Source organism: Abramis brama (genome assembly GCF_963993115.1).
Source record: "Abramis brama genome assembly, chromosome: 2".
Lineage (NCBI taxonomy): Eukaryota > Metazoa > Chordata > Actinopteri > Cypriniformes > Leuciscidae > Abramis > Abramis brama.
The window spans coordinates 12517914-12531666 of NC_139964.1; the positions used below are offsets into that span (position 1 = coordinate 12517914).

At 38.1% G+C, this 13753-nt stretch overlaps 1 protein-coding gene and 1 long non-coding RNA gene across 2 annotated transcripts; both read right to left on the reverse strand.

The window, feature by feature from the left end:
- Nucleotides 1-2667: 2667 nt before the first annotated feature.
- Nucleotides 2668-5054, reverse strand: LOC311078494. The gene is made up of 3 exons (XR_014605190.1): nucleotides 4586-5054; nucleotides 4184-4327; nucleotides 2668-4094 (listed from the first exon to the last, which is right to left on the reverse strand). It is a non-coding gene; the product is annotated as an uncharacterized lncRNA (long non-coding RNA).
- A 1826-nt stretch (nucleotides 5055-6880) lies between these two features.
- Nucleotides 6881-9307, reverse strand: LOC311077670 (polymeric immunoglobulin receptor-like). The gene is made up of 4 exons (XM_084106257.1): nucleotides 8992-9307; nucleotides 8574-8888; nucleotides 8141-8477; nucleotides 6881-7754 (listed from the first exon to the last, which is right to left on the reverse strand). Exons 1-4 carry the CDS (start codon nucleotides 9296-9298, stop codon nucleotides 7670-7672), a joined length of 1044 nt encoding a protein of 347 aa, XP_083962383.1. The 5' UTR covers nucleotides 9299-9307; the 3' UTR covers nucleotides 6881-7669.
- Nucleotides 9308-13753: the final 4446 nt, after the last annotated feature.

A 13753-nucleotide genomic window follows, 5' to 3' on the forward strand; every position in this document is an offset into this window, starting at 1 on the left:
CCAATAGATTCTTGAAGTTTCTTTATATCATCTTCTAACTTTACCATTGAACGAGTTAATTCTTTAGTGATGTTGTAAGCATACTGTTGACTCAATTGTTTGATTTGGGTTTTTCCGAAATCCCACCACTGCTGCAAAGATTGAAAATCAGATTTGGTGGTTCTAAACTCATTCCAAAAAAATCTAAAGATATCTCTAAATTCCATGTCAATTAAGAGTCTGTTATTAAAATGCCACATAGCGCTCTTTGGTTTTATGGATCCTAAAGTTAAAAAGCACTGAACTAAACTATGATCCGAAAAACTAACTGGAATAATAGAGCAATCTCTGAAAAGATTAAGTTGATGGCTGAAACCATAAAATCTGTCTAATCTTGCTAAGAACAACATATTATTATAAGTGTGACTCCATGTATAATGTCTCTGTGTCTTATGAAAGTTCCACCAAATATCTACAAGTTCATGTGTTTCTATAAATTGAATTAGCCTTTTTCGTGAAGCCATATGCGGCTCAATATGATTTCTATCTGATGCAAATTCAGTGCAATTAAAATCTCCTCCAATCAAGAGCAAATCTTCAGAATTGCAATTACTTACTGCTTTACATAATATATTTAGAAATCCCAATCTTTCAACTGCATTGGTGGGAGCATAAACACAACCAAAACAATAGAAAGCATTTTCAAATTGAGCTCTTACTTGTAAAAATCTGCCTTTCACCACTTCTTCTACTTCATATGAAATTGGAATGGAGTTTTTAGAAAATAAGATAGCAACACCGCCACTCAGAGATGTGTTATGACTAAAAATGGGTAACCCATCAAATTCTCTTGCCCAATTTTCTTCATTAGAGACATCACTATGAGTTTCTTGTGCAAGTAGAATATCTATTTTCTTTATCTTGATTAACTCATATAATTCAAACCTTTTCTTCTCCTCTCGTGCCCCATTTAAATTAAGAGAGGCTAAGTTAAATTCTCTCATTAAAGAGAAGAAAAGGATAATCAAGACACACAAAAAAAGTGTGTTTTTAAAGCTTGGCATTGTCGACATTAATTCCTACTTGAGAATTTACTTTAGTGAGAATTTTTTTCAGTCTGTAAACCTCTTGATCAGAAAAAAGACCTTCACTCTTAAAAACCTTTGCTTTTTCTACAAATTGCTCTAGATCAGGAAAATACTCTGTAATGCGCACATTTCTTGCATTCTTTGTTGTTCTTAAAAATAGCTTAATATCGTCTGCGCTGTAGGATTGTTCTGGCAACTCAATATTTGTTTGATCGTAAGTAAAACTGCATTCTGAAAGGTCAGTTTCGCTGTCTGTATCAGTTTGACTATTTTCCATTGTTTTCGATTTACTGTCATGGCTCTGCCTCATTCTCCTCTTTTGTGGTGTTTTAAAAACGCATTCATCTTGTTCTCCCCCAGAACACTGGTCTCTTTCCAGCTCCATGTTCAGAACCTTTTCAGAACTCTGCATATTTAGACCAACAGTTAACTGCTGCCCTACAGAAGCTTCTATTTGCTCATTGCCCATTTGCTTCAAAGCTGCAGCTTCACTTGATGAATCGGTAAAGACTACAGGTTCTTGTACATTGTTTACCTCAACTACATCCACTGTTGAAGGCACCTCAACTACATCCACTGTTGAAGGCACCTTAACTACATCCACTGTTAAAGGCACCTCACTCCTAACGTCTGTTGCTACCTCTTCTCCCTCACCAACTTTTTCAACCGGTGCTGATGAAACAGTTTTCTTAGATTGCTCATCTTTTTTCGGACAAACCCTCACGAGATGTCCTATTTCACCACAACCAAGGCATTTCATGCTGTTGGTTGTGGCATAAACCACATAATTGAAGTCATCGTGATTGAAATTAAACGTCAAATCCAATTCCTCTTTGTTATCCTTTAAAACCATATACACAAAACGTCTGAACGACACTACGTGTTTCAGTAACGGTGATTTACAGCCGATTTGTATCATCTTAATTGGGGAAACCAACCTACCATGTCGCTCCAACAATTGAACAAGCTTCTCATTTTTAATGAAAGGCGGCACGTTTGACAAAATAACCTTTTTGGACGGAGTAGATAACGGTAACACTGGAACAAACACATTGTCAATGACAACACCACTTTCAACCAAAACGTTCGCCAACTCAACGGTTTTCAAAAAAACAACAACCGCGTTGTTCATTCTTGACGCCGACAGAACATTTTCACAACCGACCACCTCTCCCACAGCTAAACTGCACTCTTCCACGCTAGCATTCAAACTTATTTTCACCGCATGACGCCGTGTGAGGAAATCTAACGTCCTCACACCTGAAGTCATCCTGCCAGTTATAAAAACTGGCAGAAAGACAACAACACACTATCTTAATACTTCTAAACCCGTATACCACAGGTAAGGAGACAAAAGATAGAGAAAAGGAAACTTTTTTAGGCACAGCGGCCAGAAAAAAGAAGGTCAAACACTCACCACACTTCTCACTCGCTCGCTCAACAAACGCTCACGCATGCGCACAAAGAGAGAGAGAGAGAGAGAGAGAGAGAGAGAGAGAGACTGACAGACAGAGAGAGAGAGAGATAGAGAGAGATAATAATAAAGAGGGAAGATATCACTGAACAATTATTTAACCATAAAAAAGTATATTTCATACTTATGTTACTTTTTCATCTCTATTTTGTGTGTTTATTTAAAATGAGACAAATCTGATATTATTTTAATCTTCTATCTGTTATTTAACAAATGCAAAATGTAAAATCTTTGCTACTCTCAGAATCTGCCAGAACCGATGAGACACATCAAATTTACTCATTTGTGATAGTAATCTCTTCTCGGGTGGGTGTCTGTTCTCTTTTGATGTTATTGTTAAAGTCTGTATAAAGCATAGAACAATGTGTTATTAACTTAACCCCAGCCAAAAAAATAAAAAAGGCAAGTAAATAAAATAAGTTATAAAAATCTTGAAAAAGTAAGCAGTATTCTGTTCATCAACATTTACACAAACTTCAACGACCCTGGTGGTTTAATAGCATCCATGGCGTTCTTCTAACCCCACTCCTGGTACCATGTAATATTCAATATGGCGACCAATTAAACACTGCTGATTGATTGATACAGCATACATTAATGTACTGTCAATTATCCTTTAACTGTGCGCTTCATTACATATAATGTTTTATTTTATTTAATATGCTTTCATTTAGTAAGAGATTTAAAGAAAGGCTGAAAGTGTGATTAAGTTCTCAATAAAAAGAGCTCAGATGAGTTTTACTGAGAACATCACGTTTCAGTGAACTTTAAAAATCATAGTACTTATTAGCTAGATTAATATTAGCAATCATGGTTAACATGAACTGATAATATGAGTTTAGTATAAATTCACAGTATTCACAAGTATTACACAAGATCTTTTTCAGAACCAACATGTTTATGTTTTATTACATCAGTGGGGAGTCAGTTTTGTGAAATAAACATTATTATAGCATAAGCTAAAAGCTTTCCATAACCCATGAATATCACATTTTCAAACAGTATCACAACTCTCATCTGGGTTTTTTCTAAAAGTTATCAGGCCGTTAAAATGAGAACTGAGACAAAAACAGTAGTTGCTGTATTAGCTAAAGTTTCCCCCCTTCTTGTACTGGAAGATACAAAGCGGCTGATCGAATCCAGTGTTGTCCTGACCAGAAAAAGGTCACCAACCTCCTTTGAATGCTTGAAATTAGTCCTGAAGGTGGCTGCAGTTCACACAGTTCATGCCAAAGAGCAGAAGTAGTAGTAGCCCTAAAAATACAATGCATTAAAATGCAAGCACAGTTATTGCAATGCATATTTGTTCAAGTATTGCAATTCAACAAGCTTTCTTTGCTTCAAAGACATTTGTCATTAATTTTCTTCCATAATATAAAAGGTTAAAAAGAAATATTAGATTCAAGCTCAAAAGGTGCCATCTAGTGGTCACAGTGAAGGCGATCTGTCGGTGACATCATTTCCGAATGTGTGACTTTCATAGGCCATTAGAAATATCGGATTACCAATTAGGAGCAAAACCAAAACCTCAGGAATGAAGATCACCGAGGAGCCTGAAGATACAAGAGAAAGAGGATTTTTAATGTTCAATGTGAGATTCATACATGGAAATCTGAAGAGGTTTTAGTACGGTAATACTCACCTGTTATTGGTGTATCACGTGAAGTCAATGTGATTTCTGTGATCATTTGAGGTTTCACTGATACTGATGATGATGATGATGATGATGATGATGATGATGATGATGATGATGATGATGGATATGACGTGTTCAGGTCAGTTGTCTCTGTAATGTTTTCACAGTATCAGAGATGCCAGTAAATGAACTTCTCATGCAGAACATTCACTTCTGTTTTTGCACATTAAAACTAAACCCATGATAGCGTGTGTAAACTTTCACACATTCCTGTTTGCTGACTCAGTCACCCAGATACAGCAGCATAAGCAGACAACTTCAGTTTTTTTTACTTTAAAACAATCATGATGTTTAAATAATATGATCTATATAAACCAATAGCAGTATTTATAAATGATCAGTTCTGACCCGTAACATTGATCAGGACTCGTGTGATGAAGATCTTGTGTCCTTGATCAGACTGAACTCCACACCAGTATTCTGAATCTTCTTCAGTCACATGACTGATGCTTCCCGTCAGGAGCTGCTGTTCTCTGTCATCATACAGCCGGATCTTTCCCTCATCCCTCCATCTTCTGCTCTCCTTCACAGACGTCTCTTTAGCACAGAGATCAGCTCCAGATCTCCAGCACAGAAACTTCACATCACGAATGTGGGATTGTGGGTATTTGCAGTTGATGTTATACGACACTAAAATATTTTAAAGTGACTTTCTAATATTTGTATTCTATTTCACCATGTTAGTTAAACTTCTGGCCATTGTTTAATCCAAGTTTTAGTTCTACTGATGTGATTGTTGGATCAGGACTTGAGTGAAAGTCCAGATGATATTTTGTTGCTAGATTCAGTTCTTCTTTTGAGTTTTTCCTGGAAGCATCTTTAAAATAAACTGCTGAATGTGACACAAGACCAGCTCCTCTGAGAGAGAGAGAGAGATGAAGAGAGAGAGAGAGAGAGAGAGAGAGAGAGAGAGAGAGAGAGAGAGAGATATTAATAATGAGGGAAGTGAAACTAGTACTTTAAACAAACGTTAATGAACTCACAGGACTCACAGACAACAGACTTGTGCAGATAAAAGTCATTATAAAAAAAGTGTTATTTTACAGATTTTTTCACAGAAAGATTCTATTATTTCTTATTTTCATTTTATTAATTTTACATTTGTTTTTCAGAATCCTTATGTTTACTGTTTTTAACTGACTTAAGAGTTTCATGAAGTGTTTGTTCGTTCAGTCACATTCATTTTAAATATACTGATGAAAGCAGCAAAAAGCAGCCGTTCCCATGGTAACTAATTCATTTTGCACATTTTTAAAATGTCACTCACCTTTAGCTGTGTGCTGATCCATCAACTCTATATTTATTGTAGACGTACTGATTCATTTATAGACGTATTGATTCATTTATTTTATTTCTCTTTTTTCCCCCAATGTGATCTTTAATAGCTTTCCCCGGTGTTACATAAAGTGCCTTTGACTAAGTTCATTTATTTATTACACCGCATGCCTTGTATATGCCAAAGACTGAAAAGAGAAAACAAGCATGGCTTGCAGCACTTAAGTACAAAAACCTCCCATTACAGGTATACGTGAATCCTTATTTTGAGGACAAAACCCCCCAAAATTCATGCGATCTGGAGCTGTTTGTAGGATATTAGCGCCCATCTGTATTCACTGTAACTTCATGGCATCTACGCACTCATGAACTTTGACAGGCGATGATCTGACAAAAGACGGCCATTGTGACACTGTAAAGTGATGGTACTATGGAGACATGTGCTTTTAAAAACCATTTTCATAGATTTAACGTTACATTCTGCTCGGAAATTACATTAATTTGACTAGAAACACCGGAGACCGGAAATGTAAAGGATACTGTAATTCAACTACGAGTTGGGTGAGTCTTCCTCGTTCAGAAAAAAGATGGTGAATAAATGTATTATTTGGTCAGTCTGACCGAGCTCCACATAAGAACGAATGGTATGATTTTGGAGCGGGACTTTCTGTTTGTCAGATCAATGAAATTGTAAGGATGAAAATGAACCCCCTCCAAGAGCCACTTGGAATTCGTAAAGGCACAGAAGTGCTGATAGTGATCAAGGCCTGTAGGCCAATATGTGTGTACTGAATGTCGACAATGTTTATGAATTGTCACACCTTTAGTACGGTGGGGACGTGGTTGTTTTCTGATTGGTCAGTTTGACTGTCTCACATTTGTGTTTCAGTAACATGGTCAAGGAAAGGATAAAAGAAGATTGCAACAGTTGCTCTATCTCTACTTTTCGCTGACTCTTCTTTGCTCTGCTGGGCTTTCTTTTCTTGGGGCCTGCTCTTTGGCTCTCTTCTCTTTCTCTCTTCTAAAGCCATTCTCTCTCTCTCTCTCTCTCTCTCTCTCTCTCAGGTTACATTCTACATATATGCTGAGTACAATTAATGGTATCATTTATCATCATCTAATACATCTATTTTGTAACTATTTTAAGTGTAACCATACAACATACAGTATATTGTCACTAAATCCTTTCAACTACAAAGGATGTGCTTACTTATTTTGATTTGGTATTAACATTAATGTATTACCTATTGCAATACAATATCGTCCAAGGACGGCAGCCAATGGTGCGGTAGAAGGGTACCTGCACATTCTGTCTCATTAGTGTGGCAAAGTAATTGTCATAATACAGAAGGAGACAACACAGGTGAGTAGCGTGACACAGATGTTTATTTGCAGGAACCAGAAGCACAAGCAGCCGAGAGTCACTGGTCATGGGACTTCGGGTCAACTGGGAAAAGAGCAAACTCTCCCATGAACAGAGGATCTTTTTTTTTTCTCTGTATGGAGCTGGACTCGGTCAACCAGAAAGCACGCCTCACAGAGGAACGTATTCAGTCAGTGTTGAACTGCTTGAATTCATTCAAGGGCAGGACAAAGGCCGTGCTGATATTGTTTCAGAGGCTCCTGGAAATTACATATGTTGTACTGTCCTAACTGTGTGAGATGCAAATCTCGCATGCCAACGTCCATTGGCTCATTTAGTTACATTCGAAGTTTACTGATCTCTCGAAGCGATCCCCAATTCGTCGGTCTGTTCTGACGTAACGTCTCTGTTCCCTCCTTCAGGAAACGAGGGATACACACGTAACTGAGACGTTTTTCCAGTCTTACAAAAGGATAGTCAGCAGTGTTTGAAAACAGTATTTTGTGATTGTGTTTGATGACGTTATTAAGGGTTGTTAAAAGTTTTATATTGCTTTTCACATTAAATACTGTTTCAAAGCAGTTTTACAGAAAATCACATTACTGTCTTAAATCCACAAGTGAGCAGCTGCGGCAAGCAAACAATAAAAAAAAATCCATAAAATGTTTAAAAAACACCTGTTGACACAGTCTGTGTCTCATTTGTAGCTCAGTGTTCATCCTGGACCCTGTTTACTGCACATCTGTGTGTCCTTTTAAATGAGTCATTTTATACACATTCTCTGCTGTGGAGATTCAACTGATGATGATGAGGAGGAGGAGGAGGAGGAGGAGGAGGAGGAGGATGGTGGTGGCGATGATGGTGATGTTGCTTCTGGAACTTTTGTATATAAAAAAATGAAACAATGAATTTCTAAAGGATGCTTTTTTCACACAGAACTTGACATCATTTTCTAATAGTGAGGATACATGTTTAATGATGTCTATCACACATTCACTACCCAGAATTCATGTTTGCTGACACACAGACACAGAATTGTGAGCTGTTAGTTTGAGTTTCCAGAACTGAAGCCTGTGGTTTCACACTGAATAATACAGTATAGCAGAGTGACTGATGAGCACTGTTAAACTGCAGTTTAAAATAAATATAGTAATATGTGACCAATCTAACACACTAATGCTGCAATGCCAGACACTGTAGTAATAAGGAAATTAAGTATTTCTTAATTGCATTATGATTAATATCTCTGAGAAAATCATCTGTACCTGTAACATTGATCAGGACTCGTGTGATGAAGATCTTGTGTCCTTGTGTCCACTCTGCTATACTGAACTCCACACCAGTATTCTGAATCTTCTTCAGTCACATGACTGATGCTTCCCGTCAGGAGCTGCTGTTCTCTGTCATCATAAAGCCGGATCTTTCCCTCATCCCTCCATCTTCTGCTCTCCTTCACAGACGTCTCTTTAGCACAGAGATCAGCTCTAGATCTCCAGCACAGAAACTTCACATCACGAATGTGGGATTGTGGGTATTTGCAGCTGATGTTCACAGATCCTCCTGCAGAAGCTGATAGACTGATGCTCTTCACACAACAATCCTCTGTTTAAGATCCAGATAAAGTGCAGCAATGTTACAATCACCAGATATATTCATGGATTCTGTCAAATAATGCATAAATGACTGAAAGCAGCTCACCCTTCTTAATGTCCAGATTAAACTCAGAGAAGAAACTGTAATCTTCAGAAACTTTGACTATAATCTTATATTCTCCAGAGTCGTTCTCATTCAGATCTCTGATAAACAGAAGTAAGAGTCCTGCAGATCTGTCATCATGAACGGAGAATCGTCTGTCATGTTTCCATTCTGCTCTTCTGTTAGTGTTTATTACAGTAAAACACTGATCTGCAGTTTTACAGACGTCTATCACAGGATTCTCTTCTTGAATCTCATATTTGAAGTTTATAATGACATTTCCTCCTGAATATCCTCTCACTGTCCTGATTTGATGACCTGTTAAACACAAACCAAGATATTATTGTGTAAAGAATGAAGTCAGTAATGATACTTTTTCTTCATCATGATCATCATGAGTTTGAGGGTCTCAGTTACTCACCTGTTAAAACCTTCAGATTCACTTCAGTGCGGGGATCTGTTCCTGATTTTATATCAACTCCACACTGGTACGTCCCAGAATCCCGTTCTTTCAGATCTCTGATGGTCACAGTGAAGACTTCTGAACTTGTGTCGTCATACAGAGAGAATCTATCATTCTTAACCCATTTATCTTTCTCATTAGTCCTGATTCGATCTCTGCACACTGACCCCTGTTCTTTACAAAAATACTTTTTATTCTCTGTATATCCTTCATCATATTTGCATGTGATCGTGACTCCTCCTCCTGAATATCCTGTCACACTCATGGAGCTCACGACACCTACAACAAACCAGCATTAAAACACTTTAATTTACACAGAAATGAACATTATTCAACAGTCAATAAAACAACATGAACTGAAGTTAAAGACTCTCTTCATCAATTCTGTGCTGTTTTTCATGATTTACTCTGAGTTCAGATCCTTACCAGGAATCATCAGCAGAGTGAAAGTCCAGATGATCTTCATTCTTCTCTCTTATTAAATGATCTTCTCTGTTGTTAGTAGATTCAGTTATTCTGAAGCTCTCGATGTGTGTTCAGAAGAGTTTTAAGTGTTTCCTTCCTGGTTACATGTTTAACATGAAGAGCTGAATGTGACAGAGACGCCCACTTCCCCTGAGAGAGAGAAAGAAAAACAGGGGCATCACAGTGAGCAGCAACCTGGGCAAACTCTTCTGCTCCATCATCAACGACAGACTAGTCCAGTTCATTCAAGAACACAAGATCCTCAACAGCTGTCAGATTGGCTTTATGCCTAAACAGAGAACATCAAATCACATCTACACACTCCACACACTCATACAAAAATACGTCCAACAAACAAAACAAGGGAAAATATTCGGCTGCTTCATTGATTTTAAAAAAGCTTTCGATTCGGTTTGGCATAATGGACTTTTCCTAAAACTAATTCAAAGTGGAATAGGCGGAAGGACATATGACATCATAAAGGACATTTACAATGGGAACAAATGCGGCGTCAAGATTAACGACAAACGCACTGATTATTTCAGTCAAACTAAAGGAGTCCGTCAAGGCTGCAGCCTCAGCCCGACTCTATTTAATATCTATATTAATGAATTGGCATCAACACTTGCGAAGTCCTCTTGTCCTGGTCTGACCCTCGAGGACAGAGAGATCAAAAGCCTCCTGTACGCTGACGATCTCCTGCTGCTGTCTCCTCATGAAGAGGGTCTGCACCAAAGCCTCTCGCTTCTGGAGGAGTTCAGCAGCGGCTGGGCCTTACCCATAAACATGGACAAGTCCAAAATCATGATCTTCCAGAAGAAACCTCGCCTTACTGACAACAAATACACATTTACACTTGGGGGAACCATTCTTAACCATGTCACCTGTTATAATTATTTGGGTCTGACAATCTCAGCTTCTGGAAAGTTTGACACTGCAATGAAAGATCTGACTGATAAAGCACGTAGGGCTTATTATAGTATAAGAAAACCCCTGTTCAAATTTAACCCACCTGTTAAACTGTGGCTGAAAATCTTTGACAGCATCATCAAACCCATCCTCCTCTACGGCTGTGAAATCTGGGGCCCCAAATTTAAACTAAATTACGATTCCTGGGACAAAACCCCTGTGGAAACTTTCCACCTCGAGTTCTGCAAGAACATCCTGGGAACTCACAGAAACGCTCCGAGTCTGGGTTGCCGGGCAGAATTAGGCAGATTCCCCCTCCTATCTGAGATCCAGAAGAGAGCCGCAAAGTTCTGGTTCCATCTATCAGACGCGCAGACAGAGAGTTACCATCACTGCGCTCTCAGATACAGGGCAGGACACCCTGAGAGCGACCCCATGACACATTTAGTGGAAAAACACAAACTTAATCCAACAATTCAGTTCAGACACTCAAAAGTAAAAGAAATAGGGAACATAACCAAAGAAGAATACATACAAGACTGGCAGATAAAGGTCACACAAGTAAATAAATTAAAATACTTCCACAAAATAAAGTCTGATTATAAATTGGCCCCATACCTGACCGAGATCAGTAATTATGGTCAGAGAAAGCTCCTGACGAGGTATCGCATCAGTGACCACAGTCTGTGTGTGGAGACGGGCCGACACAAGCCGAGCTGGAGAGCCCGAGAGCTCAGACTGTGTTCACACTGCACTGATGGAGTCGTGGAGGACGAGCTGCACTTCCTCACCCAGTGCAGCAAGTACAAACACATCAGAGACACTTATTTCACACTAATAGCACAGATTTTACCCCAATTCCAACAAGCGAGCCTCACAGACAAACTGTCTTATATTCTGGGAGAGAAAGAAGAGTGTGTTCTCCTGGCAGCGCAGTATGTGTCTTCCTGCCATCATATGAGGGACAAGGGCTGAACCCTCTTCCCTTAAACTGCTCTCTGTACTTATTTATTTTTTTTTTATTTTATTTTTTTCATTGTGATATATTTATGCATAATATTGAAATATATTTTTAATTGTTTTATTTATTTTTTATTGTTAAATTTTATGTATCAACCTGTACGTATATGTTTGTATATGTCTATTGCTTTGGCAATATTGTGCTATTTTACACAGTCATGCCAATAAAGCTCATTTGAATTGAATTGAATTGAATTGAATTGAAAGAGAGAGAGAGAGAGACTGACAGACAGAGAGAGAGAGAGAGAGAGAGAGAGAGAGAGAGAGAGAGAGAGAGGAGAAAGAGAGAGAGAGAGATAGATAGAGAGAGAGAGAGAGAGAGAGAGGAGAAAGAGAGAGAGAGAGAGAGAGAGAGAGAGAGAGAGAGAGAGAGAGAGAGAGAGAGAGAGAGAGAGGAGAAAGAGAGAGAGAGAGAATTGAATTTCAAAATCCATTTATTACAAAAATTAAAACATTGTCGAGTCAATCAACTAAAATCCGAACACACAAAACAATTATCTTAAGAGGGATGCAAAATGCAGGTTATCATCAATAATCTCACACAAAGCCCCCTTATTGCACCAAATCTGATCAAACGAAACAAGATCATTCATGGCTTTAAAATATCGAAAATCAATTAAAATTCTAGATTTCACTGAATTGAAAAACACTGCTTCTAAATTATAACTTGTGTCTCGTTCAATTTTATGTTTCCTAGTGTTATAAATAGCCATTTTAGCTTGGCCTATCACAAAATTCAAAAGTTGACACTGAAAACGGTGTCTCTTAACATATTTAAAACCACAAATAAAAACTCTATCAGAAAAAGTTTCACCAAAACAAACAAATAATTTCTCCAAAACAATAAACAATGACTTCAGTCTAAAACATTGCATAAATGCATGGAACACAGTCTCTCTCATCAAACAAAATGGACAACCATGACCAACACCAGGGTTTAACACTGAAATAAAAGCATTAACTGCGACTGCTCCATGTAATATTCTCCACTGTAAATCGCCTATTTTCTTGGTTAATGGTGACTTGTACAGAGCTCTCCATTCTGGTTTTGTACCCTCTCCCATCTGTAGGATGGTATGCCAGGGTGTATCTACTTTATTATCTAAAAACCTTCTATTCAGAGATTTAACACAACTTTTATACAAGGTTTTTCCAGAGGCCGGCTCTGAACCCATTAATGATACAATTTCAGAATACAAAAACACACCTTTACACTCTTCTAAATTAGGAGATAGCAGCAGATTAGGAAACGGATCTCTGCAGTCCGGAGTAATCAGTCCCTCAGAGTAGTCCTTCAGCAGTTTATGTTCTTCTGCTGTAAGAGCACATCTCCACTTTTCAAGGAGTTTAGCCACCACGCGTGTTGATCGAACGCCCAGATGTTCAGCTACCGAATCAACATTCTTAAAGTCTGTTCCTGCGAGCTGTACTAGATGTCCAAGGGTTATTACACCAGAACGGAGTAAAATACCTTCAAGTGCTGGGAAAGGTCCTTTACTTGAAATATCCAAGCGAGAACCATGGATTAAAGGTTCTTGTAACATCCAGTACAAGGAATCTGTATTATTCAGTCTTTGCGCTATAAACAACATCCAAACTTTAAAAAAATTACGATAAAAAATGGGTAACTTAGACAAGTCCATCTTTTTAGGATGCAACCAGAACAAAGGCTTGTCCAGGCCTAATCCTTCAAACTTCTTCAGAATTGCAAAAGCTGTGGATTTCCAGCTTGAGTCCACTTGTCCTGTTAAAAGTCTCTGTGCAAACTGGAGCCGGAAAGCTGCTGTTCTGCTCTGTAAATGTATAAGTCCATGTCCTCCCTCTTCTTTAGGCAAGTACAAAACAGCTTTTGGAACCCAGTGCAGCTTGTCCCAAAAAAAATCTATTAAAATTGACTGAATTTTTAACAAAAGATCTGATGGAGGATCAACACAAATTAAGCGATGCCAGAGAGAAGATGCTACCAGGTTATTAATAATCAATGTGCGCCCTCTATATGACATTTTTGGAAGCAAATATTTCCATTTGCCGAGGCGACCTTTTACTTTTTCAATAACTCCTTCAAAATTTTTTTGTACCATAATTTCACTTCCTAAAAACACTCCAAGGTATTTAAAACCTTCTTTAGTCCAGGTTAAACCATCTGGGAGATTTGGTTCTCCTCTTAACCAGCTCCCAACCAGTATCGCTTCGCTTTTAGACCAGTTTACCTTCGCAGAAGAACACATTTTGAAATCTTTTAATATTTTGATCAACAAATCCACATCTTTCTGACAATTAATTAAAATAACAACATCATCAGCATATGCTGATAATTTCAGTACAT

Coding starts and splice junctions, on each gene's coding strand:
- LOC311077670 (XM_084106257.1), bottom strand. CDS start 9,298: ATGAGTGTGACAGGATATTCAGGAGGAGGAGTCACGATCACATGCAAA. Junction 8,889..8,991: donor GAATCTGAAGGTTTTAACAG/GTGAGTAACTGA, acceptor TGTGTTTAACAG/GTCATCAAATCAGGACAGTG. Junction 7,755..8,140: donor AGTCCTGATCAATGTTACAG/GTACAGATGATT, acceptor TATATACAAAAG/TTCCAGAAGCAACATCACCA.